General features: G+C 42.6%; 1 protein-coding gene across 1 annotated transcript in view; it reads left to right on the top strand.

The window, feature by feature from the left end:
• fam13c (family with sequence similarity 13 member C) overlaps positions 1-26,021 on the top strand; it is a 120,455-nt gene that overhangs the window by 89,374 nt on the left and 5,060 nt on the right. The window contains exons 7-12 of the mRNA XM_072557877.1: positions 8,399-8,537; positions 12,892-12,973; positions 15,601-15,809; positions 15,931-16,014; positions 19,760-19,855; positions 21,199-21,404. Of these exons, the coding sequence (XP_072413978.1) occupies positions 8,399-8,537; positions 12,892-12,973; positions 15,601-15,809; positions 15,931-16,014; positions 19,760-19,855; positions 21,199-21,404 (816 nt within the window). The remainder of the gene's footprint in view (positions 1-8,398; positions 8,538-12,891; positions 12,974-15,600; positions 15,810-15,930; positions 16,015-19,759; positions 19,856-21,198; positions 21,405-26,021) is intronic.

Below are 26,021 nucleotides of genomic sequence, written 5' to 3'. Positions count from 1 at the left end.
TTCAACAGTTTCCTCATTTCCCCTTCCCCCACCTCATCCTAGTTTCAAACTTCCAGCTCAGCACTGTCCCCATGACTTGTCCGGATTTGTCCAACCTGCCTATCTCCTTTTCCACCTATCCACTCCACCCTCTCCTCCCTGACCTATCACCTTCATCCCCTCCCCTACTCACCCATTGTACTCTATGCTACTTTCTCCCCACCCCCACCCTCCTCTAGCTTATCTCTCTACGCTTCAGGCTCACTGCCTTTATTCCTGATGAAGGGCTTTTGCCCGAAGCGTCGATTTCGCTGTTCCTTGGATGCTGCCTGAACTGCTGTGCTCTTCCAGCACCACTAATCCAGAACCTATTATTCTCACCGCTTGTCTATTTTGTGTCACTGCCAAACTTGGTGTTAGTTCATTCACTTTCCAAGTCATAAATGTAAGTTAAATGTGGCCTCAACACTGATCAATGCCGCAGTCCATTAGTTACAGTTTGCTATCCTGAAAATGCACCTTCACCTCCCCTTTTCCCCCCCCCCCCCAACTCCATCCCAACTTCCTGTCTTCTATTAGTTAACTTGTCCTCTACTTGTTGCTAATAATCTATCCCAACACATTGGGCTATTAAGTAGCCTAATGTATGATATGTTATTGAATTCCTGTCTTTTGGATGTCCAAACACATTGCATCTGCTGCTTTCCCCTTCTAGAAGGCCTTTGACAAGTGCCGTACAGGAGGCTGTTAATTATGCTAAAAGCCCATGGTGTTAGGGATAAGATACTCCTATATGGTTAGAGGATTAACTGACTGGCACAAGGCAGAGCGTGAGGGTGAAAGAATCTTTCACTAGTTGGAGTTCCAAGGGAGTCTGTGTTGGGGCTATAACTATTCATGTTACACATTAATGATTTGGACAAAGGAACTGAGGGCAGATGGCACAAAGAGAGCTGGAGGGACAGGTAGTGTTGAGGAAGCAGCAGGGCTGCAGAAGTACTTGGACAGGCTAGGAGGGTGAACAAAGAAGTGGCAGTAACATGCAGATTCAGTTGGCAGTTAAGAAGGCAGCTACAATGTTTGCATTCATTTAGAGAGAGCAAGAATACAAGAGCAGAGATGTACTACTGAGGCTGTATAAGGCTCTGGGCAGACCGCACTTAGAATATTGAGTATAGGTTTGGGCCCTGTAGCTGGGGAAGGATGTGTTGGTATTCGAGGGGATCTAGAGGAGGTTTACAAGAATGATCTCCAGAATGAAGAACTTGTCACATGAGGAACAGTTGACGACTCTGGGTCTGTACTCAATGGAGTTTAGAAGGATTTGGGGGAGCGGTGATCTGATTGAAACTTAGAATACTGAGAGGCCTGGATAGAGTGGACATGGAGAAGATGTTTCCACCTGTAGGAATGACAAGGACCTGAGGGCACAGCCTCTGCCATTTCCTGGTTCCCATTATTATTTCCCATCCCTATTTTCTAAAGGGCCCTGTATTTGTTGTTGCTTCTCTCTCTCTCCCTTTCATTTATTTAAAGAAGCTCTTACTATCCATCTTGATATTACTATCTAGTTTCTCTCTAAAGTTTATTTCCCAAATTTGTTTGTTACCACGTTGTATGTTTTCCTATCATTTTTAATTCCCTAAGTAACTCTGGTTGATTTATCTCCTGCCTGGAATCCTGGGTTCCTCACTGGGCTATATCTTTGAGAGTTGCAGCTTGTTGCAGAGAAGTGAGGGTGCTCAGTCATTTGGAAGCCACGGGCAGTGTCCTGTGAATGTCTCTTCAGTGAAGACCCTGCCTCATTACCCTCCCCTGATGCTCATGTTGAAAGGATCCCTGAAGGCTGATTGTTTCTGAGGTCTTCTAGTTTTTCGGAGAGGTCTTCTGTCTTTTTGTTCTCCAGACCCAAGAACTGCAGCAAAACTGTCCAGACAAAATAAACTAGCGAAACATTATTAGAAGTCACACATCAGTTGTGGAAGAGAGAAGTGATGCTTTTCCACACACCTCCCTCCCCAAATGTAAAGCTCCTTGGTTAATTAGCACCTTAAATGAAGAGGAAAACAACACTGAGACTTAATCTAACAGACAACTCAATACAGTACGGCAGGGTACCTGATCTTCATAACTGAATTTATTCAGTCAGGCACAGGGACTGCTTCCAAAACACGTTAGACCAAAGTATAGGATGCGTGCTTATGTGATAAGTACATTTTTATAGTTGTTCCTGCAGATTGAATGTGTCATTTTGGTCACTTAGGTATTCATTTTAATAACAGTAAAACAGACATGGAGCAATCTGATTTCTAGCCCACATATTGTAATTTAACTGCTGCAAATGGGAACCGTTGACCTTTTCCAGATCCAATGAGTTTCCGTTGCTTTCAGGTAATCTGAAAGGCACCTTGTGTTTGGAGCATTAGAGTGCTTTGAGATTTGACAGCTGAGTGACAATTGCAGTTTTCCATGTCAGCAGTAAAAGCTGCGTTAAAGGCAAATCAATGTGATCGCCCTCAGCTTAACCAGTTTGCTATATGATGCCCTTGCCTTGAGGGGAAGATCATATCCCTCCAAATCTGATGGATCTTCCCTAGCTTCCTTGCCAGGTCTGAGTTTTTCTAGCATTTGGTGTTTTATTTCAGTTACACTGGTGTGTTGAAGATTGTGACGGAGATTATGGGAAGAACCTGGAAGGTGTTGCTGCAAGAAAGTCATTTTAAATTTAGTTGGGCAGCACTGTGGCTCAGTGGTTAGCACTGCTGCCTCACAGCACCAGGGACCTGGGTACAGTTTCAGCCTCTGGCGACTGTCTGTGTGGAGTTTGCACGTTCTCCCCATTTCTGTGTGGGAGGATCCAGAGGAAACCCACAATCCAAAGATGTGCAGGTTCAGGTGAATTGGCCACATCAAATTGCCCATCGTGTTCAGGGGTGTGTAGGTTAGGTGCATTGGTCAGGGGTGAAAATAGGGTCTGGGTGGGTTACTCTTCAGAGGGTCAGTGTGGACTTGTTGGGCCGAAGGGCTTGTTTCCACACTGTAGGGATTCTAATCTAAATTCACACTGAGGACCTGCCTGAGACTTCATAAACTAAAAACCATGCATTGATGAATATGACTTTGGTGTTTAAAATGGGTAGTAGTCAATTACAATACTGAGACTGAAATGTACATCTAATACTCCCATTAAGAGTTTTACATTTTTACTGTTCTGGTTTCCCATTAATTAGCATAAAGTGAGTTTCCAATCTCAACAGAGTTCAGTACACCTCTTTCTTTCTCTCTCCTTCTCTGTATTCTCTGAAGTCCATATATCATGTGTGATGCAAAAAGCTCTCCTCAGCATTAAGCATTTCACATCCTCCTATCTTTATACAACAAACCCTCCCTCAGCTACTCCCAGTGGCAAAGTATTCATTGCCCATCAATTTCTCCCTCTATTGGTTTTCTCTGAACCCTCCCCTGGCCTTTGATTATAATCTTTTAAACTGAAGGGTTCTCACTTGCCAACTGGGGAAGGGTTTCTAACCTTTCTCACCCTCCTCAAACCCTTCATCTGCCACACAATATTTTTGTCATAACAATCTCCAACCTCTTGAGAAATGTGTAGTGGGCGGCACGGTGGTTAGCACTGCTGCCTCACAGCGCCAGGGACCCGGGTTCAATTCCCGCCTCAGGCGACTGACTGTGTGGAGTTTGCACATTCTCCCCGTGTCTTCGTGGGTTTCCTCCGGGTGCTCCGGTTTCCTCCCACAGTCCAAAGATGTGCAGGTTAGGTGAATTGGCCATGCTAAATTGTCCGTAGTGTTAGGTAAGGGGTGGATGTAGGGGTATGGGTGGGTTGCGCTTCGGCGGGTCGGTGTGGACTTGTTGGGCCGAAGGGCCTGTTTCCACACTAAGTAATCTAATCTAATCTTAAAAAAAATCAAGCTGGAGCATTATTCTGATCTGTCTGGGCCAGGGTGCATTGAGATTTGCGAGTTAACTGTCAGAGCTGGGGCCATGTGAAATAATTGATTGTGGGTGAAAACAGAAGGGGTTTGTGCTGTGCCTCTCTCAACTAAGGAATATCCCAGCAGTTTAAAACAAAAAAAATGGAAGCAGGAATTAGCTCGAACCTACTCCAAATTACAACGGGGGAAAGTGCTTCTGAAGTGTAATGCTACTACGGTACAGGATCAAATTTATGAACAATATGTTCATTTATGTTCTCTAATATCGATGATGACTAGATGATCTGTTCTCTTTATCTCATCAGCAGCTGGTTTAAACAAATGTCAGGTTTCAGGACCCTAGGGATATAAACAAAATGATAGATGGTGTTGCATCATAAAACTTTACTGCACTATAATACGAAAAAGGCAGCAATGGTCATAGTCTTTGTTACCTTTTTGTGAGCCCTGTCAATTCCATGCTCCCTCTTTGCCCTTATTTCAAAGTTATCTTTGCTTCCTCTGGCCCTGAAAGCTGCTCCTGGGAGAGATGCATCTGCTTGCATGTTGCTTGCTGTTAATACAGCCTGATTCACCAAGGTAACGGGTGTGGAAGAAGAGGTGGGGGCACGTTAACTTGGTAATAACAGACAGCCACAGTAAAAGGCAATGTAGTACAACAGGATCGCACTTGATGCTGAGGGAAGTGAGGATGGTAGGCACTGGCCGTGTTTGACACTCAGCTGGTGCTAGAAGGTGACTGGAAACCGTGGTGGCTCATTGGTTAGCACTACTGCCTCACAGCATCAGGGACCCAAGTTCAATTTCAGCCTCGGGTGACTGTGTAAAGTTGGCACGTTCTCCCCATGTCTGCTTGGGTTTCCTCCCACAGTCCAAGGATGTAATTGAGTGCGGCTACACAAGGATAAAGTGGAATGGATGCTCTTCAGAGGGGCAATGGGCCAAATGGCCTCTTTCCACACTGTAGGGATTCTATGATAACCCTATTTTGAATACTCCCAATACTGTTGGCTGTTGTTCCCCAGCAATTCCTAATTTTTGTGATAAATTTTTTTTCCTGGGATATGAATGAGAGCCTACCCCTTATTGCCCCTCGGAAGTAGAAGCAGAGTTGCCCTTTGGGACCACTGCAGGCCCATTATTCCCCCCAGTCCTGCCAGTTTAGAAGCTGTAGGTTTTTGACTCAGATGATGAAAGAATGGTAATAAATATCCAGGTCAGAATGCTGTATGACTGCAAGGGATTCTGAGGGGACAGTGTTTCCAAGCACTTGACCCTTTTAGGTGTTGGAAGTCATGTCTTCTGGGAGACTAACTATGTGGATGAGGAGAACGGGTGTACAGCAGAAAATGTAAGTAATTCTGCAGCAATATCAGCACCTACACTCAGGGCCTACACAATTAAATTCTAAACCAGGACTGACTCTGCTCAGCGTCTGAAATTAAGTGAGACAAGGGCATTTTCAGTGTTCATTATGATGTTTTACTTTGTGCAGAATGAATCGTTATTATAAATACCTTGAAGGACTTTATCATTATTTTCAATGTATCATCCTTCTCGCACCTCAGTACATTGAATCCAGACAAGTCACAAGGCCTCTTTTGTTCCCCATTTGAGTCGGGGTTTTTAGATGACTTTTGCAATTCTTGCTGTTTTTCTTCATTAGGTAACCCAATGTTTTAACTTGGCTGCCAGGGGTGGTGGAGGAGACCGATGCGATAGGGGTGTTTAATGGACTTTTAGATAAGTACACGAATATTCAAGGAATGGAGGGATATGGGCCAAGGAGCAGGCAGAATGAGATTAGTTTCATTTGGCGTCATGTTCAGCTCAACATCTTGGGCCAGTGGGCCCCCTTCTGTTCTGTACAATTCTATGTTCCAGGCATTGTTCACTCAGTGCCTCACCTGCTTTTGAGTGCTGTTTAGTGAATTGAAATTTTGTCATAGACCATTCACAGTAACATCAAAGAACCTGAGCCGCCTCAAACTGCATTCATTGCCCTTTCCCCATGTGTAAAACCTGATGAAATATTGCGTGAGGAGTGACTGTAGATCAGTAGATTCCTCTAGAATTAGATTGGAGTGATCACAGATGATATTTTAAAGAGTTTTACCAACATAATGAACAATGCAAATTAATTTCTTCCTTCTCCTTCCTCTTCAGATACAACAAAGGGATAATTAAATAGAATGCAGACAGAGGCAATTCCTTTTTTTAAATAGATATCCTTATTGAAAATTTCACAAACAACAAAGAAAACAAAACCCCACTAATCTAACCTATAACTAACCAGAGCATGTAATAAAATATCTTCCATTACTCAAGAGAAAAAAAAGGACAACATCGTAATTAAATAGTAAAGTACATGCTCTGAGCGAATTAACAGGAAATTCCATTTTAATTTCACTGAAAAACCTGAATAGATTTGTCGAACGAGGAAAATATAATAATTACTTCATTATTGCTTTGTGACTTGTTAAAATTAACCCAAGATATAGATGTCAGGCTCTCATTATAAAAGGAGGAAGTGAGGACTGCAGATGCTGGAGGTTAGAGTCTAGAATTCTTGATGAAGGGCTTATGCCCGAAATATCGACTCTGCTGCTCCTCGGATGCTGCCTGACTTGTGCTTTTCCAGCACCCCACTCTCCACTCTCATTATAGAAGAAAAGGGTGTATTTATGTATACCAATTTGTCAACCTCAGCGTATTCCAGAGTACGTTATAGCCAAAGCAATGTTTGAAGTATACTCACTGATCTAATTATGTAACCCCTACCTGCCAGATGTACCAATTCTCTTAATTGTGCTGAACACAATTCACAGCCTTTCTTCAGATAGGGCAGATCCAAGATTGCACAGTTAGGTGTTAGGGATGGTTGGTTAGACTTACAGATAGTCAACATCATGTTGTAAAGTTGTTCCGCCGTCCATTTTGCAATCTGCTTGAATTCTTCTTTTGCTTGTTGTCACATTGTACAACTGGAAAGTTCTAGCCTTTAAATAGAGTTTAGGGTAAGTTTTCCAACTCCTAGGACATTGCTTACAATTGATTGGATACCTCACGTTACTTGCTTCACTGAGGCAGTAGCTGTGGTGGAAGTTAGCACAGATCTTGACTTCTGCAGAATGTTGAAGTCAGAGTCTGCACAGGAGTGTTTCCTTTGAGGACTGACTTGACAGTGGGCAAAGAAGTGGCAGGTGGAATACAGTGTGGAAATGTATGAGATTCTGCACCTTTAGTAGGAAGAATAGAGGTGTAGACTTTTCTAAAGAGGCACAAGCTGTGGAAATCTGAAGCACAAGAGTCCTAGTTCGGGATTCTCAAGGTTAACATGCAGGTTGAGTTGACAATATTACCATTCATTTTGAGATGGCTAGAATACAAGAGCAGGAATGTACAACTGAGGTTGTACTAGGCTCTGGCCAGATCATATTTGGAATATTGGAGCAGTTTTGTGCCCTGTGTTTAAGGAAGGATGTGGTTGGAATGGTGCAGAGGAGTTTACAAGAATGATCCCAGGAATGAAGGGCTTGTCATATGAGGTTGATGACTCTGGGTCTGTATTTGATGGAATTTAAAAGGATGAAGGAGTGAGCTGATTGAAACACAGAATCCTGAGAGGCTTGGATGTAGTAGATGTGTAGAAGATGTTTCCACCATTAGGAGAGACTAGGACCGGAGAGCATGTCTTCAGAGTGAAGGGATGACCCTTTAGAACTGAGATGAGCAGTTTCTTCAGGGTGATGACTCTGTGGAGCTCATTGCCACAAAAGGCTGTGGAGGCCAAGTAATTAAGAGAATTTAAGAACAAGATAGATAAGTCCTTGATTGGTAAGGACATCTACAGGGAGAAGGCGGGAGAACTGGGTTGAGGAACATCCACGATGGAATGGCAGAGCAGGTTTGATAGGCCAACTGGCCTAAATCTAGACATCAAATGCCAATTTCTACCATTGCTCAATCTCAAATATGTATCGTTGTGCATATATGCTCCTGGTTTGTCCCAGTTCACTTCCAATTTCATGCATGCTGGCAATGAAGGCAGCAAGGTAAATCTGGTCCATGTCATGTGAATGACTCAAAGATTAAACAGAAACAATAAAATGATACTGCAGAACAATAGATTGAAACTAAATGAATTTTTTCATGGAATCCATGTAAAAGGCTCTCGTTTTCTGGAGATGATTGGAAAAGATGCCTCAATGTGGGAAGAATGAGTAATATACTCCTGATAGGTATGGGTCTGAGTCCTTGTAATTCATTTTGTTCAGAACCCAGGTTTACTCCTGTAGGAAGGTTTAACCACTTTGCATAGCAATTAAAATTCTTGAAGACCGCACTTTTGACAGCAGTCATTGCTCAGAGAAACATTTGCGTTTCTGAGAACAGTGTTCCATTGATGGTGTGACTGCTGAGCTGCTGCGTTTTGAGTTGAGTCCCTACTATGCTCTCTTTTCAAGGCCAAGAAACTCTTCACTAGTCAATTCAGAAGCTGAGAACAGTCCAATGCTGATGATGCAGCTGACTAAACAGATCCAGAATTTGAGGAAGAAAATACGCAAGTATGAAGAAAAATTTGAGCAAGAGAAAAAATATCGGGTAGGTGATACGAATGTTAGACTTAAAAACATTGATTAAAACACTTTTGCTTTGTGGTATTCTAGATTAATTTCTGTATGTTTTAAAATCTTCACCTTATTGCTGCATGGCACAAAGAAACTAATGTTGCCTTAATAGTGGAAAACTTGCAGCGTACAATGTATTTGAAGATAAGAAACTGTTAAAGGTCAACTGACCAAGGTAACGTGTATAACCTGGAATGTCTCCGCACTAATCTTCCCACTTATTAAATCTCCTGAGGCAAAATGAAACCCTTTGTGGGGGGGAAAAAGATCTTTCAGTAGCTCATTTGTCTACTTTTTTTTTCTGTCTTCCTCTCCATCTTCACATCTCTCCTGTTCAATTTGGAATGATTGATCTGTGTAACTGCTAAATCCATTCTGAGCCAGATAGTTCACTAGCTTTTTAATGCAGTATTAAGTACCACTGGGAATATTCTCCAGATGCTCAGTAATCCTCTGGAGGGGAGCAGTTCTTTTGACCTCTACTCTTGCTTGATGCTCATTAACTCCTGGTGCAATGAAATTCTTTTTTTCGTCTTTATTGAATAATTCTGTTTGTCTCTCACTTATGCATTACGATACTGAGATAATTAGTTGGTTACTCAGAACTTAAGCAATGCTAAAAGGAGACAGGGCATTAATATTTTCCATCTTGCAACCTTCGGACTGAGATGCAAGAAACCCAACTTTATAAAGGAAAGAATGATTTATGCAGCACGGAAAGTGATTGCTGCTTGATTGAATTCTAGTAGGCTTGAATAAATTGCTGTGGTTTTGTTTCATGACTCCTGATCAATATCTCTCTTTTTAGCAACACTGAAATAAATAAAATTACAGCAACAATGAAGATGCAGTATGAATGATAAACCATCAGATTAAACAACAAAGCATAACATGCCTTTACAGAAAATGGCAATTGAATCCTTGTACTTCACAGCTGAACCATGTCCTTTCAAGTTATCTCCTTCTCTGATTCTTTCTGCTCATTTGTGTTCATGCTAGCTCCAATTTCACTGCTGCCATCTGTTTTGGAGGTGGGAACTACCTCCACTATTTACAAAGCACAAAGGAAGACCAGAGATGTCCAGAGGTCACTGTGTCAGAAAGATAGATTAGATTCGAATCCCTACAGTGTGAAAACAGACCCAACAAGTCCACACCGACCCTCAAAAAAGCAACCCACCCAGACCTATTTCCTTACATTTCCCTCTTACTAATGCACCTAATGCTAGCACCTAGTGTGGCCAATTCACCTGACCTGCACATCTTTGGACTGTGGGAGGAAACTGGAGCACCCGGAGGAAACCCCCACAGACACAGGGAGAATGAGCAAACTCCACACAGACAGTTGCCCAAGGCAGCAACCGAACCTGGGTCCATGGTGCTGTGAGGCAGCAGTGCTAACTCCTGAGCCATGTGCCACCCCAAATAATGATAAGTTTCATTTAACAAGTGAAAATCTGGAACTGAAGGGTCTAGGTTAATTTAGGATATCTGGTCAGCATGAGCAACTTGGGCCGGGTGAACTGTTTCCATGCTGTAAGCTTTATGACTCTGAACAATGCAGTGCAACCCTGAATTTCCACAGATGTTGGAAAGATGGTTTTTGAGTATGAAGATCTCTTTCTGTGTGTGTGTGTGTGTGTATGTATTTCTTCCTAGGGTCACTGATAACATTGTCTGTACAGGCATTTCTCTTCAATTCTTGATCTGTTTTGAAAATCATCATTTGAAAGGCCTGTCCTTCAGTCAGTACTTTCCACATCAATATGTCTTATTGCATAAGTGGCACTTTAAGTCTGTGTTCTCTGTTTACTGACCTTTCTGCCACTGGGCGCAGTTTCTCCTCACCTTATTCTTATCAAAACTTCTTATGGCTTTGAGAACGCCTATTATCTCACCCCTCCTTAGCTGTCTGTGCTTGAAAAAAAGCCATCTCTCTCTCCTCCTCCTCTCTGCAAGCAGTGCTGGGGAAACTCAGCAGGTCTAGCAGTATCTGTGGGAAGAGAAAAGCAGAGTTAACCTTCTGAGTCTGGTCCAACTCCAGTTCCAAAGAATAGTCATGCTGAAATTTAAACGTTAACACTGTTTTAGTCTTCACAGATGTTGCCAGAATTGCTGTGTTTCTACCGCACTTACTAACTTTCTGTCAGATCTCCTCAGACCTTTTGAGTGAAGGAGTTGGGGCATGTTGCAGTTGTCCAGGACATTGAGGCCTTTTCTAGAGTACTGTATCCATTTTTGGGCGCCCTGTTATAGTAAGGATATTAAGCTGGAGACGGTTCAGAAGAGATTTACCAGGATGTTGCTGAGTATGGAAGGATTCAATTATAAAGAAAGGCTTGGGGCTGTTTTTGCTGGAGCGTAGGAGGTTGAGGGGCGACCTTTAGAGGTTTATAAAATAAAGAAGGGTATAGATATGGTTAATGGTAACCATATTTTCCCTAGGGTGGGGGATTTCAAAACTGGGAGGCACATTTTTAAGGTGAGAGGAGGGAGATTAAAAAAGACACACAGAATTTTTTCTACTGAGGGTGGTTCGTGTGTGAAATGAACTTCCTGAGGAAGTGGTGGATGTGGGCACAGTTACAATGTTTAGAAGACCTTTGTATAAATACATGAGTAGGAAAGGTTTGGAGCGATATGGGCCAGGAGCAGGCAGGTGATACTGGTTTAGCTTTGGATTACAGTCAGTATGGACTGGTTGGACAAAAGGATCGGTTTCCGTGCCATCTGACTCTGACTCCAGCATCTGCAATGCTTTGTTTTCGTCTCTCATCTCTGCCCTAGTATCCCTCATCCTTGTTAAGATTATAACATTTTTCCTAATGTGTGTTGCGCAGAATAGGAGACCATATTCCAGGGGACTAAACCAATGTTGGATAGATATTTGGCATCACTTGTTCCTTTCCTGTGTTCTGTGCCTCTATATATAAAGACAAGGATTTTTAACAGCAACCTTTTTAAGATTTCTGAGCGATGATGCTTGTGTTTCTCTATGCTATATTCACTTTAACTTTGTAGTATTTAGTTTATAATGTGTCTCCTCATTCTTCGTAGTAAACTAAATTACTTCACACTTCACTGCATTAAACTTCCCCAATCTTAAGTCTTTTTCACGCCTGTTGCTATCAGTCTCGCTGTTTACTACATTTTTGAAATTTGGTTTCTTCAGTGATTTAGAAATTATATCCCTTTTTAAATTCAAGTCCACATTCCTTGTTAATATCAAAGTAAGTCAGTCCTTTTGGGGCAGCACGGTGGCTCAGTGGTTAGCACCGCTGTCTCCCAGCGCCAGGGACCCGGGTTCAGTTCTTGCCTCGGACAACTGTCTGTGTGGAGTTTACACGTTCTCTGTGTCTGTGTGGGTTTCCTCCGGGTGCTCCAGTTTCCTCAGTCCAACAATGTGCAGGTCAGCTGAATTGGCCATGCTAAATTGCCCATAGTGTTAGGTGCATTAGTCAGGGGTAAATATAGTGTAGGAGAATAGGTCTGGGTGGGTTACTCGGAGAGTCGGTGTGGACCTGTAGGGCCGAAGGGCCTGTTTCCGTGCTGTAGGAGTGTAATCTAATCCTAATACAGATCTCGTGGAAACACTAATCTGTACAGTTGTCCAGTCTGAAAATTAGTTCTCCATTATTTCTTGCTTTCTGTTTCTTAGCCAATTTTTTATTTGTGCAGCTATTTGAGTATTAACTTTCATATTAAATGTGTAAGGTCTATCAGTGCATAGTGATAGACATGTATTCTGATGTTGCTGTTGTCTTGTTTCTAGACCTGGTATAGGCTAGGCAATGAGTTTACACAGCACTTTCCTGAACAGAGAGATTTCCATCTCAGTGAAGATTCCTTATGGTAGAAATAAATTAGTAAATGAAATGTGCAAGCCTACATAAAGGAAATGAATGGGAAAAATAGCACTAAAGGGTTACATCAGTGTATAATTAATTGGACGAGAGAGATTCTCCAGCTGAACACCATCATTTTTACTCATGAATGAAAATCACATCGTCTTCCATTACAATATCGAAAGAAGTCATCTGCGTTTTGAGGATTCGCATTATGATATAAAGAGACTTTTTTATAAGAAGTAAAATTGCACTGGGCCAGTTTGGTCTGTGCAGGGTCTTTGAATGAGTTGCCTAATTAGTTCCACACGTTTTATTTTCCCTCCATAACCCAGCTAATCTTCCTTTCCCAGCGAGCTTCCATTTGACCTCAGGCAGTGTTGTGGTTTTCTGAAGTTTGAAGAAAAACAAATTGTGGTGTTGTATAATGTAAAAAGTGCAGGACTAACCAGGAAGGATAACTGTAATCTCTTGTGGTTATAGCCATCCCACAGTGATAAAGTTGGCAATCCAGAAGTCTTGAAGTGGATGAATGATCTGACAAGGGCCCGTAAGCAGTTAAAAGGTACAGAACAACCTTAATGTGGTTGCATGCAATTTGTGGTGTAATAGGAGCCATAATTTTCAGCGGCAAACTCGTAACAATTAGACTAGCAGCAGGAGATGGGAATTTCAAAGCAGCAGCTGGAATGGTGCCAGATGTCCAGGCAGTGACGCCTGCCCCTCAGTGATTTAAAAAGATACAATAGGTTCCTTGAATATTTCCTTTTGAAAAATCGTCTCAGAAAGCAGATGGCACACCCAATTGTCTGCGCAGTGACTTATGCCTGTCACTTGCATTAATTACAAACCAAAACCAAAACCAAAACCAAGCTAACTCATTTCTTGTACTGGTTTAAATTCTTAAAATTTGCATACAGTGTGATCCTTTAAATGAGGTCTCTCTCTTTATCGAATGTCTCAGTCCATAATGAGACCATTCTGCCCTTTTTATGTTTGTGCTTGCTCTTTGAAAGAGCCATCTTAGTTAGCCCCACAATCCTGCTCCTCCCCAAATAGCCTGCCTATTCAGTCTAGTTACAGCACCTCTTTCAGATTCTACATGATAACTGGCTGCATGAAAACTATTGTCCTCTGCCATGTTAAAACTGGCTGCATAAAGACAACCGCGGCAATGTTATAACTGGCAGCATTAAGACTATTCTTAGGATTTGGAGATGCTGGTGTTGGATTGGGGTGGATAAAGTTTAAAAATCGCACAGCACCAGGTTATAGTCCAACAGGTTTAGAGTCATAGAGATGTACAACATGGAAACAAACCCTTTGGTCCAACCCAATCTAGTCCCACCTGCCAGCACCCAGCCCATATCCCTCCAAACCCTTCCTATTCATATGTTGCAATTGTACCAGCCTCCACCACTTCCTCCGGCAGCTCATTCCATACACGTACCACCCTCTGAAAAAAATTGCCCCATACGTCTCTTTTATATCTTTCCCCTCTCACCCTAAACCTATGCCCTTTAGTTCTGGACTCGTGATGCCAGGGAAAAGACTTTGCCTATTTACACTATCCATGCCCCTCATAATTTTGTAAACCTCTATAAGGTCACCCCTCAGCCTCTGACGCTCTAGGGAAAATAGCCCCAGTCTATTCAGCCTCCCACTGTAGCTCAAATCCTCCAACCCTGGCAACATCCTTGTAAATCTTTTCCGAACCCTTTCAAGCTTCACAACATCTTTCCGATAGGAAGAAGACCAGAATTGCACGCAATATTCCAACAGTGGCCTAACCAATGTGTTGTACAACCGCAACATGACCTCCCAACTCCTGTACTCAATACTTTGACCAATAAAGGAAAGCATACCAAACGCCACCTTCACTGTCCTATCTACCTGTGATTCTACTTTCAAGGAGCTATGAACCTGCACTCCAAGGCCTCTTTGTTCAGCAACACTCCCTCGGACCTTACCATTAAGTGGCAAGTCCTGCTAAGATTTGCTTTCCCAAAATGCAGCACCTCACATTTATCTGAATTAAATTCCATCTGCCACCTCTCAGCCCATGTGGAAGTACTAGCTTTCAAGTGCTGCTCCTTCATCAGGTGGTTGGCAACAGAGCAGTGCTCGGAAAGCTAGTGCCTCCACATAAACGTGTTGGACTATAACCTGGTGTTGTGATTTTTAACTGTGTATTCTCCACAGCTATGTTAAAACTGGCTGCATAAAGAGTATTCTCTTCAGCTCCTCTTTCAAAGGTCCTTATTCCTCAATGAATCAGGAATGTGATGTTTAACCCAATTACACTCCTCTGGCTGTTTTTTTTCTCAGCTCATGCGAGAAACAGTCAACACCCTTGTTGTCCCTGAAGCCACGTGCCTTTGTACTAATTTCAAGATGCCATTGTGATCTGTTCCTCTGCTCCATGTATGCAGGACATGTATTAAATTGGTTCCTCAATGTAGAGCAAGCAACAGACAATATAGAACTGTGACTCACCAGGAAGGGAAAGGGGGAATAAAAGCTGTGATTTGTATTTAAAATTTGTTTCATGACATTGTTATCCTCCACGATTGAAAAACCTGACCCAGTCCAGTGTTATTCTTTGAACCACGGTCATTATTGTGTCATTTTGCACACCACATGATCCTGTAAATAACCCAAGAACTGAGAGGCTGGTTAAAAGATCCCTGATGCTGGCTGTAGTGGGAGGGATGTTGGACTGTATAGACAGGGAAATTGTCCAAACAAAACTGGGGGTGGGGGGAGGGCAGGAGGGCTTCAACCCCTTTTGATGTGCCTCTTGTGTGCTGTAAGACTCTATGACATGAGAAACTGGAGAATCACCAAGCAGCTTCTGTTAGCACCCAGACAGTTCACACACAGCTCAGTCCTGTGTGCATAAATCTATCCCACAAGAACAAGTCACAAGCACATGACCAAGAAATTAAGTTTCCCAATCCCATTGTATTTAAAGGGACTTGGAGGTAATCATCTCATGGCGCTCAGGAATGTTTTGTTTCAGCTCCTAAAACACGAAACATTATTTGTTTTGAAATTTCCAAGAATTCAATGGTTTTAAACTGAAGTATTTGCTGGCTTGAGGTGGTGTTTCAAACATGGTAGGTGCCATGTAAATGAAAGCTGTCGCTGTTCTTACTGTTATTTTGGTTTCGTTGTGACTGGCTTCACCAGAGTTGAAACTCAAGATCTCCGAGGAGGAGAACAGGCGGCATAGACATCGAAGCAGCGTGCTGCCCGGAAACTCCAGGCAGGACAAAGAGAACAAGCACCAGGGATCCGGAGAATCCCAGCAAAAACCGAGTGTTGAGGAAACTGTACAGATTGTGATGAAAAAGTTGAAAGAAAAGCAGGAAATACTTGGCCTTCCGGAGGACGTTAAGGTACCTCACAGTAAATAATGATGAACTTGCAATTATTAAGGCATTTTGAAATAAAATGATTTGAAGAAATGTTGTTATTTTAAATGGTCTGACCAAAACAATTCAACAATATTTTGCACAGGAAATGACACAAAAGCAACTGAGGTTAGATAAGGTCAACATGCAAAATTGCCTATTGCATTTTGAAAGCCTTTATGGACGACCGGTATGTATGCAGATAAATAGGTTGTGAATTAGATCTGGATTAATGGTCTGATGGTAATCTCATCAATGGTTTCTTGATTCCTGAAAGCAGCTTACAATCAGAACCCAGAGATTAGATTCCAATCATTCCATCATAACTACTATTTTTATTTATTTATTCATTATTGCGACCTACATCGGATGTTGCTTTGATTCTTTCTGATTTTTACCAGCTCCCTTTTCATTGCCCAAATGTGAATAGTCTGTCCTTCCTCTGTGTAGAGTGCCTACAGATCTGCAGTTAGAATGTGTGAGCGAGCTGTCATCATCATTATTATTAGTTAATTACAAGGAAATAAGAGATCCCATATTGGAGAATGACTTTTAAGATTGGAGGAGGATTGATTCTCAGGGGCCTAAAGTATGGATTGAAATCGATGGAGCTGCTTTGGAATAAATCGATTCCGCATCAACGGAATATTTTGAGAAGGCACTAATGAAAATATTGGTGTCTCAGGCAGTGAGATTAAGAATATTAAACTGGTGAATAAACACATTTTAAAGGAGTGTGTTTTGAGAGAAAGTGTTCCCAGCTTCTCAACTAAAATTGAGATACTAGATAAAATTGCATGTTATATCCTGTAAACTTCAGTTGGGTTAGCTCCATAACTGATTACAGTTCACCATTTGGGAGTTGGATAGCTCAGTTGGTTGAATGGCTGGTTTGGGATGCAGAGCGAAGCCACCAGTATGGGTTCAGTGCTCTCACTGGCTGAGGTTACCGTGAAGGACTCCATGACTCAACCTCTCCCCTCATATTAAACCACTTCCACTTATCTCTACACCTTTTTTGGTCTGGTTGGGCCATAGTGACTTTACCTCTACTTTTACTATTTACTGGCACTTGACACTGGCAAATACCCACTTACTAGATCCCTTTTGTATCCAGGGCCCTTGTGTCTAGAATAAACAAAGCACAGCGAAATGTTGGAGATCTGAGACAAAAGCAGAATTTGCTGGAGAAACCGAGCAGGTCTAGCAGCATCAGTGGGAAGAAAGCAGAGTTAACATTTCGAGTTCCGTGAGTCATCAGTTCCAATAAAGAGTAACTGGACTCAATGTGAGTGTTAACACAGCTTTATCGACACAGATGATGTCAGACTTGCTGAGTTTCTTCAGCAATTTCTGTTTTTGTTCCCTGTGTCTAGCAAGTTTCATTTTGGGGTTTCCACTAATTATGTAAGACCATTCGAAGGAGCTAACCGTGACCCATGAGAATGGTAACCCAGTGAGCAGCCAGCTGTGTCTAGGAAGCAATCCTAAGACCGACTCTGCATTGTCAGACATGTATTTGGGTGCTGCTGCAACTCCAGCTTCTAGCTTGGCAGCATACAGCACTGTGAAGCTTTTCCTGGTTACCAATTCCTCTGGGGATGACCTGGAACTGAAGTGGAAAATCTGGTGTGCACAGAATACCAGAGTCTAGGGTCTGATCGTTAACATTTTCTCTGGGCCTATATAGTTCAATTTACCACGTTGTCTGCTCCAACCCATACAGTGTGGAAACAGCCCATTTAGTCCACACCAAAATTCCAAAGAGCATACCATCCCGACACAGCCCCCTACCCTATACCTGTAGCCCTATTCCCCATGGCTAATCCACCTCGCCTGCCCATTCCACTTTGGTTTGTGGGAGTAAACCAGTGCAGACAATGGACTGGGAGAATGTGCAAACTACACACAGTCACCTGAGGGTGGAATCAAACCTTAGTCCCTGGCGCTGTGAAGCAGCTGTGCTAACCACTGCGTCGTCATGCCACCCAACCTTCCTGGTCCCTCCATACGAAGAATAACCAGCATAGTGCCATCAAGCCATTGATTCAGCTAGGAAGTTGGCCAATAGAAGCCGCAGGAAGCTCCATGTAAACCGTAAGAATGAGCAAAGTCCACTGCCCCCAGTGAAAGCTGCATTCCCCTGTTACCGGAATGCAACCGAATCCGTATTACTTTGTTTCTTTGCAGGTGTCACATCTCTGAGATTCTTCTCTGAACAAAAGACTTAACCCTGTTCACTAAACAAAAACAATCTAAAGAACAGCAGATGCTGGAAATCGAAACACTAACCGGGATTGCTGGAAAATCTCAGCAGGTCTGCCAGCATCTGTGGAGAGAAAGTGGAGTTAACGTTTCTGGTCCAGTTCTGACCTTGTTTGCAGGACCATGACCGAGAGACCACACTCTGCCTGGGCCTTGTTTGCTGTAGACCGGTCTAAGGTGGTTCCGTTCTAAGTCCTCATGTAACTTGTCCTCACAAAAGTTGTCAATGTGGTAACGTGCTTCAGAAGAACACAAGATAAGTGGGTGTAATGGGTAGATGCATAGGAGATTAGAGTGCAATACAGATAAGCGTGAAGTGATAAAACCTAAATGGTATTGGATTGAAATGGTGCAAGTGGAGAAATCTCTTCAGAAGGTTAAGGTGTTGAACATATGATATGAAGGGTTGATGGAAACAGAATTCCACAGGGATTTTATTTTTTTAAAAAAATGAACATTACTACCACTAGGGAGAAAAATAGGTGGAGTTTTGGTTTAAATTGAACAACTGTTTGAAAGAGCTGCTATAGGAGTAACAAGCTAAACATCAGCTCTCCTGTATGGGGCACTCGGTAAAGCAATATAATTGCTGTGACAATAGCTCCCTCTTCAGGCTGCTCAGTAAGATTCCAGCAGACGCTGCAGCTTCCTTGGAGATTATGTTCCTTTCTTTTTGTCGCAAATTGTGCCCTCAGCTTTGCCCTGGCTATTGGCGCCAGCAAGTACTGTCAATCAGAACTGCATTAGACGTTAGTATGGCCCTGACTTTGAGCCAAAACTGAGCTTTCATAAGAGATTTCTTGTGCTAATAACTGCAGGTAGGGGCTAATTGATACTGAATAATCCGGACTTTTTCTTTTGTTACTTTAAGAGCCATGGGGCTAATTTTACAGAACTTCTCAAAAGTTATGAGAAAAATATATCACTAGAGTTATTTGGCCATATTGATGTGGCAAATTATCAGTTGTTCTGATTGACTGTGCATGAATCAAGATGTCAGGGAGCACCCATCTTGCTTGAGGTACACACAGACACACACACGAACCCCACACCCCCATTCTGATACAGACACTACTATCCTGACCTTACTGAGGCCATTGTCATCGTGTGTGGTGCTGGAAAAGCACAGTAGGTCAGGCAGCATCCGAGGAGCAGGAGAATCAACGCTTTGGGCCAGAGCTCTTTCATCAGGAGTTCCTAATGATGGGCTCTGGTCTGAAACGTGGATTTTTCCTGCTCCTTGGCTGCTGCCTGAACTGCTGTGCTTTTCCAGCACTCCACACTCGATTCTGATCTCCAGCAGCTGCAGTCCTCGCTTTCTCCTCAATGAGGCCATCCCCTAGTCACCTCCATGTTCCCGACTCAAACTGGTTCTCACCCCCCACCACTTCCAACAAAACAACCTGTGCCCGCTTCTCCTCCCCCCCCCCCCCCCCGCAAGACTCTGTGTGCGTCTCTCTGGTGATCTGGTTTTGCTTACAGATGGGGGTCTGTTGTGCGCTCTTTGTCTTGCTCTCTCTATCAGCTACTGTTCACATGTTTGCTTGTTTCCACTTGAAAGGTGTTGCAGTCTAATTGTGATCTCCCTTTTACTGTGAGTCTGAAACTTATTGAAGCAGTGAGCACTCTTCTGTACGAGCCCCACTGATAACTGATCTTTGTTTGACTAGGTGAACAAACAGGAAAGACTGCTAATGAAGCCGCTCTATGACCGATATCGAAGTATTAGGCAGCTTCTCTCTCCTGCAGCAGCCATCCCCACTATTGTAAGTATTGCATGAAGGGGGATCCTTTAATGGTGGTCATCAGTATGAGGAAGCTCGGGAATGCAGAGCTGATTACATTTCCAAACAATGCTCCTGACACAAGTGACTTATTACCCTGCCATTGTATGGAGAGTTAGTCAGGCCCCAGCTGGAGTATTGTGTGCAGTTCTAGTCACCTCACTAAAGGAAGGATGTGATAGACTGGAGCGAGGGACAGAGGAGATTCACCTGGATGTGGCCTGCGATGGAGAGATCAGCTTGGATTGTTTACTTTAGAGCTGAGAAGACTGAGGGGGGGGGATGTGATTGAGGCTTATAAGATTTAAGAGGGGGATAGAACGGTGAATAGAGAGCAGCTGTTCCCCTGGTTGAGGGGCAATCATGAGAGGGCATAGTTTTAGAGTAAGGGGCAGGAGGTTCCGAGGGGATTTCAGAAAAAAAACATTTTTACTCAGTGGGTGGTGGGAATTTGGAATGCATTGCTTGGGAACGTAGTGGAGGCCGGAATCCTTTCACCCAGTTATTTAAAAAAAAAATCGGATGAGCACTTCAAATATAATAACATTCAAGGAAATGGGACAAGTACAGGAAATTGGGATTAACTATCACTAAAAGTACATTATGTAGGTACAGACATGATGGGCCAAAGGGCCTTTTCTGCATGGCATGACTCTACGCGAAATGTTCCTTATTTGCAAGCAACCTCTTCCTCCAAACCGCTTACAGATTACATTTGTGTAGCACCTTTTTAACATAGCTCAATGTTAAGTTACACAGGAACGCGTTCCTGACTGAGACTTCCAAACATAGATGACCAGATGTTTGGTGCAAGGGTTTAGGATGTGGGCGGCAAGGTCCTGGTTGAGCTCAAGTTTCTAGAGGCCAAGAGATGGGAGGCTGGGAGCGATGAGAGCACTGTACTACTGTTGGAACAAACACAAAGGAGACCTGCAGCAGTGGATGAGTTAAGGAAGGGGCAGGCTCGGGAAATATTCTGAAGGTGGAAGGGTACTGCACCAGCTTGAATGTTTCGTTTCACATACCATCGACCCTTTGTGAGATCTGGGATCTCAAACCTGTTTGCTGTGCCCTCTGTTCTCGTTTAAAACTCTGCCTAAATTCATTTCACTTGATCCTATCATTCACTCTATCTGAATTGAGCTGGAAGGCCAGAGTCCAACCCGAATAGGCCCTTGTTAAAGTAACGTTATCACTATTTATTAAGCACATGACACTTTGTTCCAAAAAGCATTCCCGTGAAGCATATATTGCTATTTATCTCATCATATATCTATAATATTTGGTTGAGAAGGGTTGTAAAGTTGTCACTTTGACTTGTGCAGGAAGAAGAAGGTTCAGATGAAGAAACTATTCTGAAGAGTTGTGAAATATCAACCAGACCGATAGAGGAGTTTCCTTTTCAAGAATTTGTAGGCAACGTAGACCATAGAGACGAAGATCATGAGCCTGGATTTCTCCCACCTCTGGATGAGAAGAAAGATATCAGGCATTCAACTACTTCACTGGCCAATCTACATGAAGCTTCTATGTAAGAATGTTTTTAGAATTAGTTTTTATTGTCATGTGTACAAGAATGCAGTGAAAAGTGTACATGTCACCTCACGCAGTGCCATCTTAGATACCTAGTTACAAATCTTGGGTACTAAATTTCAGGTGCAGCCGCACTTGGAGAATTGTATACAGTTCTGGTCACCGCATTATAGGAAGGATGTGGAAGCTTTGGAAAGGATGCAGAGGCAATTTACAAGGATGATGCCTGGTATGGAAGGCTGAGGGACGCGAGCCTGTTTTTGTCAGAAGAAGGCTGAGAGGTGACTTAATTGAGATTGTAAAATAATCAGAAGGGTGGACAGTGAGAGCCTTTTTCCTCTGATAGTGATGGCTAGCACGAGGGGACGTAGCTTTAAATTGAGGGGTGATAGATATAGGGCAGATGTTCGAGGTAATTTCTTTACTCAGTAGTAGGGGCATGGAATGCCCTGCCTGCAACTGTAGTAGACTTGCTAAGTTTAAGTGCATTTGAATGGTCATTGGATAAACATACAGATGATAATGGAATAGTGTAGGATAGATGAGCTTCAGATTGGCTTCACAGGTCGGTGCAACATCAAGGGCCGATGGGCCTGTACTGCGCTGGAACATTCTAAAATAGATTAGGTACAAAAAGCGAAAAACAGGAAAAAGCTAAAAGTTCTACATTATAGTTCATCACAGTATAAATTAGGAAAATAAAGTTAAACAATGGATGTTAGAGTCCTTCTGTGGTCGTTCCACACTGGGCGCTCTCCACACAATTTTTTTTAAAAAAGCAATCTATATAAAAGAAAATTGCCTACAGTCTGGAGTGGGGCCCTCATGGTAATGTGACTGGGCTAGCAATCCAGTGCTTTTGCTGTCCCCAGCACTAGACCGACCCCAACTGGGCTCGTAAGCTGCTGACTGTCATCTGTAACAGGCTGACCGCACTGGGCCAGAGCCATGGTCCAGACCCGCCAACCACTAACTGTCTCACTCCACACTCCCAGACGTCAACCACTGGTTGGCTTGCTTCACTCTGGACTCCCAGTGCTGCAATGCTCTGATGCCGTCATTGCTGCCCTCTCTGCAGGGTAAGGCTTTTTAAAAAAAGTGCTAAAAAAGACCAAAGAAAAGGAAAAAGAAGAGAAGCAGACTGAAAGGGTGAGCCCCAGATGCTGCCAACTCCTATGCCACCGTAAGGCATGGACATCACTGGCTAGGACAGTATTTATTGCCCATCCCAAGTCTCCTAGGGTGCAGTTAAGTGAACTGCATTACTGGAGTCACATATAGGCCAGACCAGGTGAGGATGGCAGATTTCCTTCCCTGAAGGACATTAGTGAACCAGCTAGGTTTTTACAACGTGGTTACATGGCTGCCATTTTTAATTCCATATTTTTATTCCATTCAAATTTCTCCATCTGCTCCTGTGGGATTTGAACCATGTTTCCAGAACATTAGCCTGAGGTTCTGGATTACTACTCCAGTGACATTACCATGACGATACCACTCCTGACTGAAGGCAATTTTTAAATTTTGCTTTCTTACTTTTAATTCTCGATCAGATTAAATTGAATTGATTAATAGACAAATTAATACTTTATTGCGAATTTGGTACTTGGGTTTTGAACATCCACAGGTGAGCTTATAGGTAATCCACTGAATACTGTGTGTTCTCTAATTGTTGTTTTACCTGTGTATGGATTCATATATTTGTATAGGAAGTAAGTGTGACATCAAGAAATATGCCACAAAACAAGACCTCTCACTTAGATCCACACTGTAATAACTTCAGCCCAAAAAAACCGCTATATTGCAGAGGCAGGCCATTTGGCACAACGAGTCTGTACTGGCTCTCTGAAGAGCATCCCACCCTGGTCTATCCCTGTGACCCTGCACTCCCTGGACACTATAGGTAATTTAGCTTTGCCAACCCACCTAACCTGCACATCTTTGGACTGTGGGAGAAAACTGGAGCACACAGAGGAAACCCACACAGACATGGGGACAATATACAATCTCCACACAGACAGTCGACCGAGGACGAAGTCAAACCCGGGTCTCTGACACTGTGAGGCAGTGTGTCTGCCCTGATCCCAAAACATCTGAGCAATTCCAAGCAACTCCTATCATTTTAGAATAACACTTTGGACATGAAAACATGGAAGATATGGTATTTGTATAGGTAAAACTACCTTAATGCTTGATTTTCTAATGTTTTATCACTTAATACTTCAGGTGATTATTTTTATTGGTTCACATACTTGTAGTTAGGTATTCTATTGTCTAGAAAATTGCAAAATTCAGAAGTGACTTTGTCATAGTCATTCTAGTCTGAAGTGGTTATAGTGTGTGTAGTTCTGTTTCTCGCATTGCTAGGTATTACCTCAGTTATGTTTCTATTTAAGATGAAATATTTTCATTTTAGTCTTTTAAACCTGACCAGTATCTGTTGAACTCAATGAGTGTAGTAACAGGTAATTAATCTAGCAAGCACTACAGGGAAGGCCTCTGATATCATACAACTTTCTGCATCTTCAGGTTCAAGGTCTGCAAATGTGAATTGCTGTTGATCTGTTGAGAAAGATAATCTGTTAGACACTGTGTATCAATTTTACTGTGAACGATCAGCTCCCTCACCCTGAATCAATAATTTGACATTGGAAACCACGGTCCTGTTTGAAACTCTGCTCCCCAATGAATTTTTAATTTTTACCGCAATGAATAATTAACAGATCGCAAGATGACAAAATGCAAAATTTGCACACATTGGAATGAAATGAGGCATTGTTTCCACACAAGCCAGATTCCTAATGATAATGGATAACATATTGAGGATCCTTTCGTGGTGAATTTCCCAGTCCTTCCAGAAAGCCTGTTGGTCAGCTTGGAGAAATGGGAGTGTTGCAGTCCATTATGTCTGTACTGCCTCTGAGCACTTCCCCCTGCTGGGAACTTACCCCTCTCTCCCCACACATGCACACTCTTCTTCCCAAGGGAAAACCAGAGGGCAATTGATTTTTTTAACAGCAGCTGTCTTTCTATTACTCAGAAGGCCAGCATACATTGGTCTGTGCATAGGTTTTTATTGATGGTGGCAGATCTGACCCTTTTGTAAACCGCTGCAGTTCTGTTAGGTATGAGCTGCCAGGATTTTAGTGTGGTCACAAGGAAGAAACAGCAAAATATCTCCAAAGGAGCACTTTTGTGTGACTTGGAAGAGAACTTGTAATATTATCTTCCAAGCTTAGTGGCATCAGTAGAAGATTGGGACAATGTGACTTGGTGATCACTCACTCACTCACTCACTCTCACTCCAGGTCTAAACAGAGGAAACACAGCATGAGCTTGGGAAGTCTTGATTTTTTAAGTATTACAAAAATGTCACAGGCAAGTTGTAAGGGAAACATTATTGTCTGTATAAAAACAGAAATTGCTGCAAAAACACTGCAGGTCTGGCAGCATCTGTGGAGAGAAAAGTGTATTTTTGGTCCAGTGGTCAATTCTTGAGAACCTGGTGGTAAGCTGGCTTCTTTAACTGCTGCAGTCCACCTACTGTAGGTAGACCGAAAGTGCCCTTGGGGAGGGAATTCTAGGATTTTGACCCAGTGAATAAAGATTATATTTCCATGTCAAGATGGTTAGTGGTTTGGAGGAGAAATTATAGATGGTGGACAGGCTTTGAGGAGCCAGGAGGTGAGTTACTTGCTGCAGTATTCCTAATGTCTGATCTGCTCCTCTTGCCTCTGTGTATTTGCAACTGAGTCCAGTTGTGTTTCTGGTCAATGGTTACATCCAGGATGTTGTTAGTGGGGGATTCAGTGTTGGTAATGCCATTGATTGTCAAGGGTTCGTAGTTAGATTCCATCTTATTGGAGATGGTCATTGTTGGGCGTTAGTGTGGCACAAATGTTTTATCTCTCTAGCCTCTGTGTTTCAATTAGATCCACTTTCTTCTTAACTCATGAATATATGCCCAGCTGGACCAATTTCTCCTCCTATGACAATCCTGCCAGCTCCAGTTGTCAGCCTAATGTACCTCAGCAACCCACCTTTGGAAAGTATATCTTCACTCTTACAGGGATGCCAAAACTATCCACACCAAGACCCTGTGTGACATCCTTTAATTCTGAATTAAAATCCTCCTATATTGAAGACCAATAGACCATTTCCCTTCCTAAATACTTTCTGCACTGGTCTTTCTACTTTCATTGGCTGGTGCCCAAGGACACTCAAAACCCCTTTGTACGTCCACACTTTCCAATATATCTCCATTTGAATATCATGTCCCAAGTTGTGTTTTGACGATGAGATATTTAACTAATGTCCTGTCTGGAGCCTCAGGACCTATGACACTAGTCTAAGATTAGAGGAATACTGTTTGGCCAATATTTATTCTTCAATCTACCATACTACAAACTGATGATTTGAACATTGTCTCATGGTTTGTCAAATAAATATATATTGTTTTGCTTTTTGATTGCATTAAAAGCCAGATTTACTCATTGGCTATAAAACACTTTGGGATATCCTGAGCTGGTGAATCTCGCAGGACCAAAGCAAGTTCCACTTCAAATTTGTGACTAGTCATTTTTTCTCTCTAATTATAGGATGTTCATAAAATCAT

This window comes from Chiloscyllium punctatum, chromosome 38, assembly GCF_047496795.1.
Source record: "Chiloscyllium punctatum isolate Juve2018m chromosome 38, sChiPun1.3, whole genome shotgun sequence".
Classification (NCBI taxonomy): domain Eukaryota; kingdom Metazoa; phylum Chordata; class Chondrichthyes; order Orectolobiformes; family Hemiscylliidae; genus Chiloscyllium; species Chiloscyllium punctatum.
Note: the sequence above shows the minus strand (reverse complement) of the source record. Positions and strands in the feature narration are given on the sequence as shown.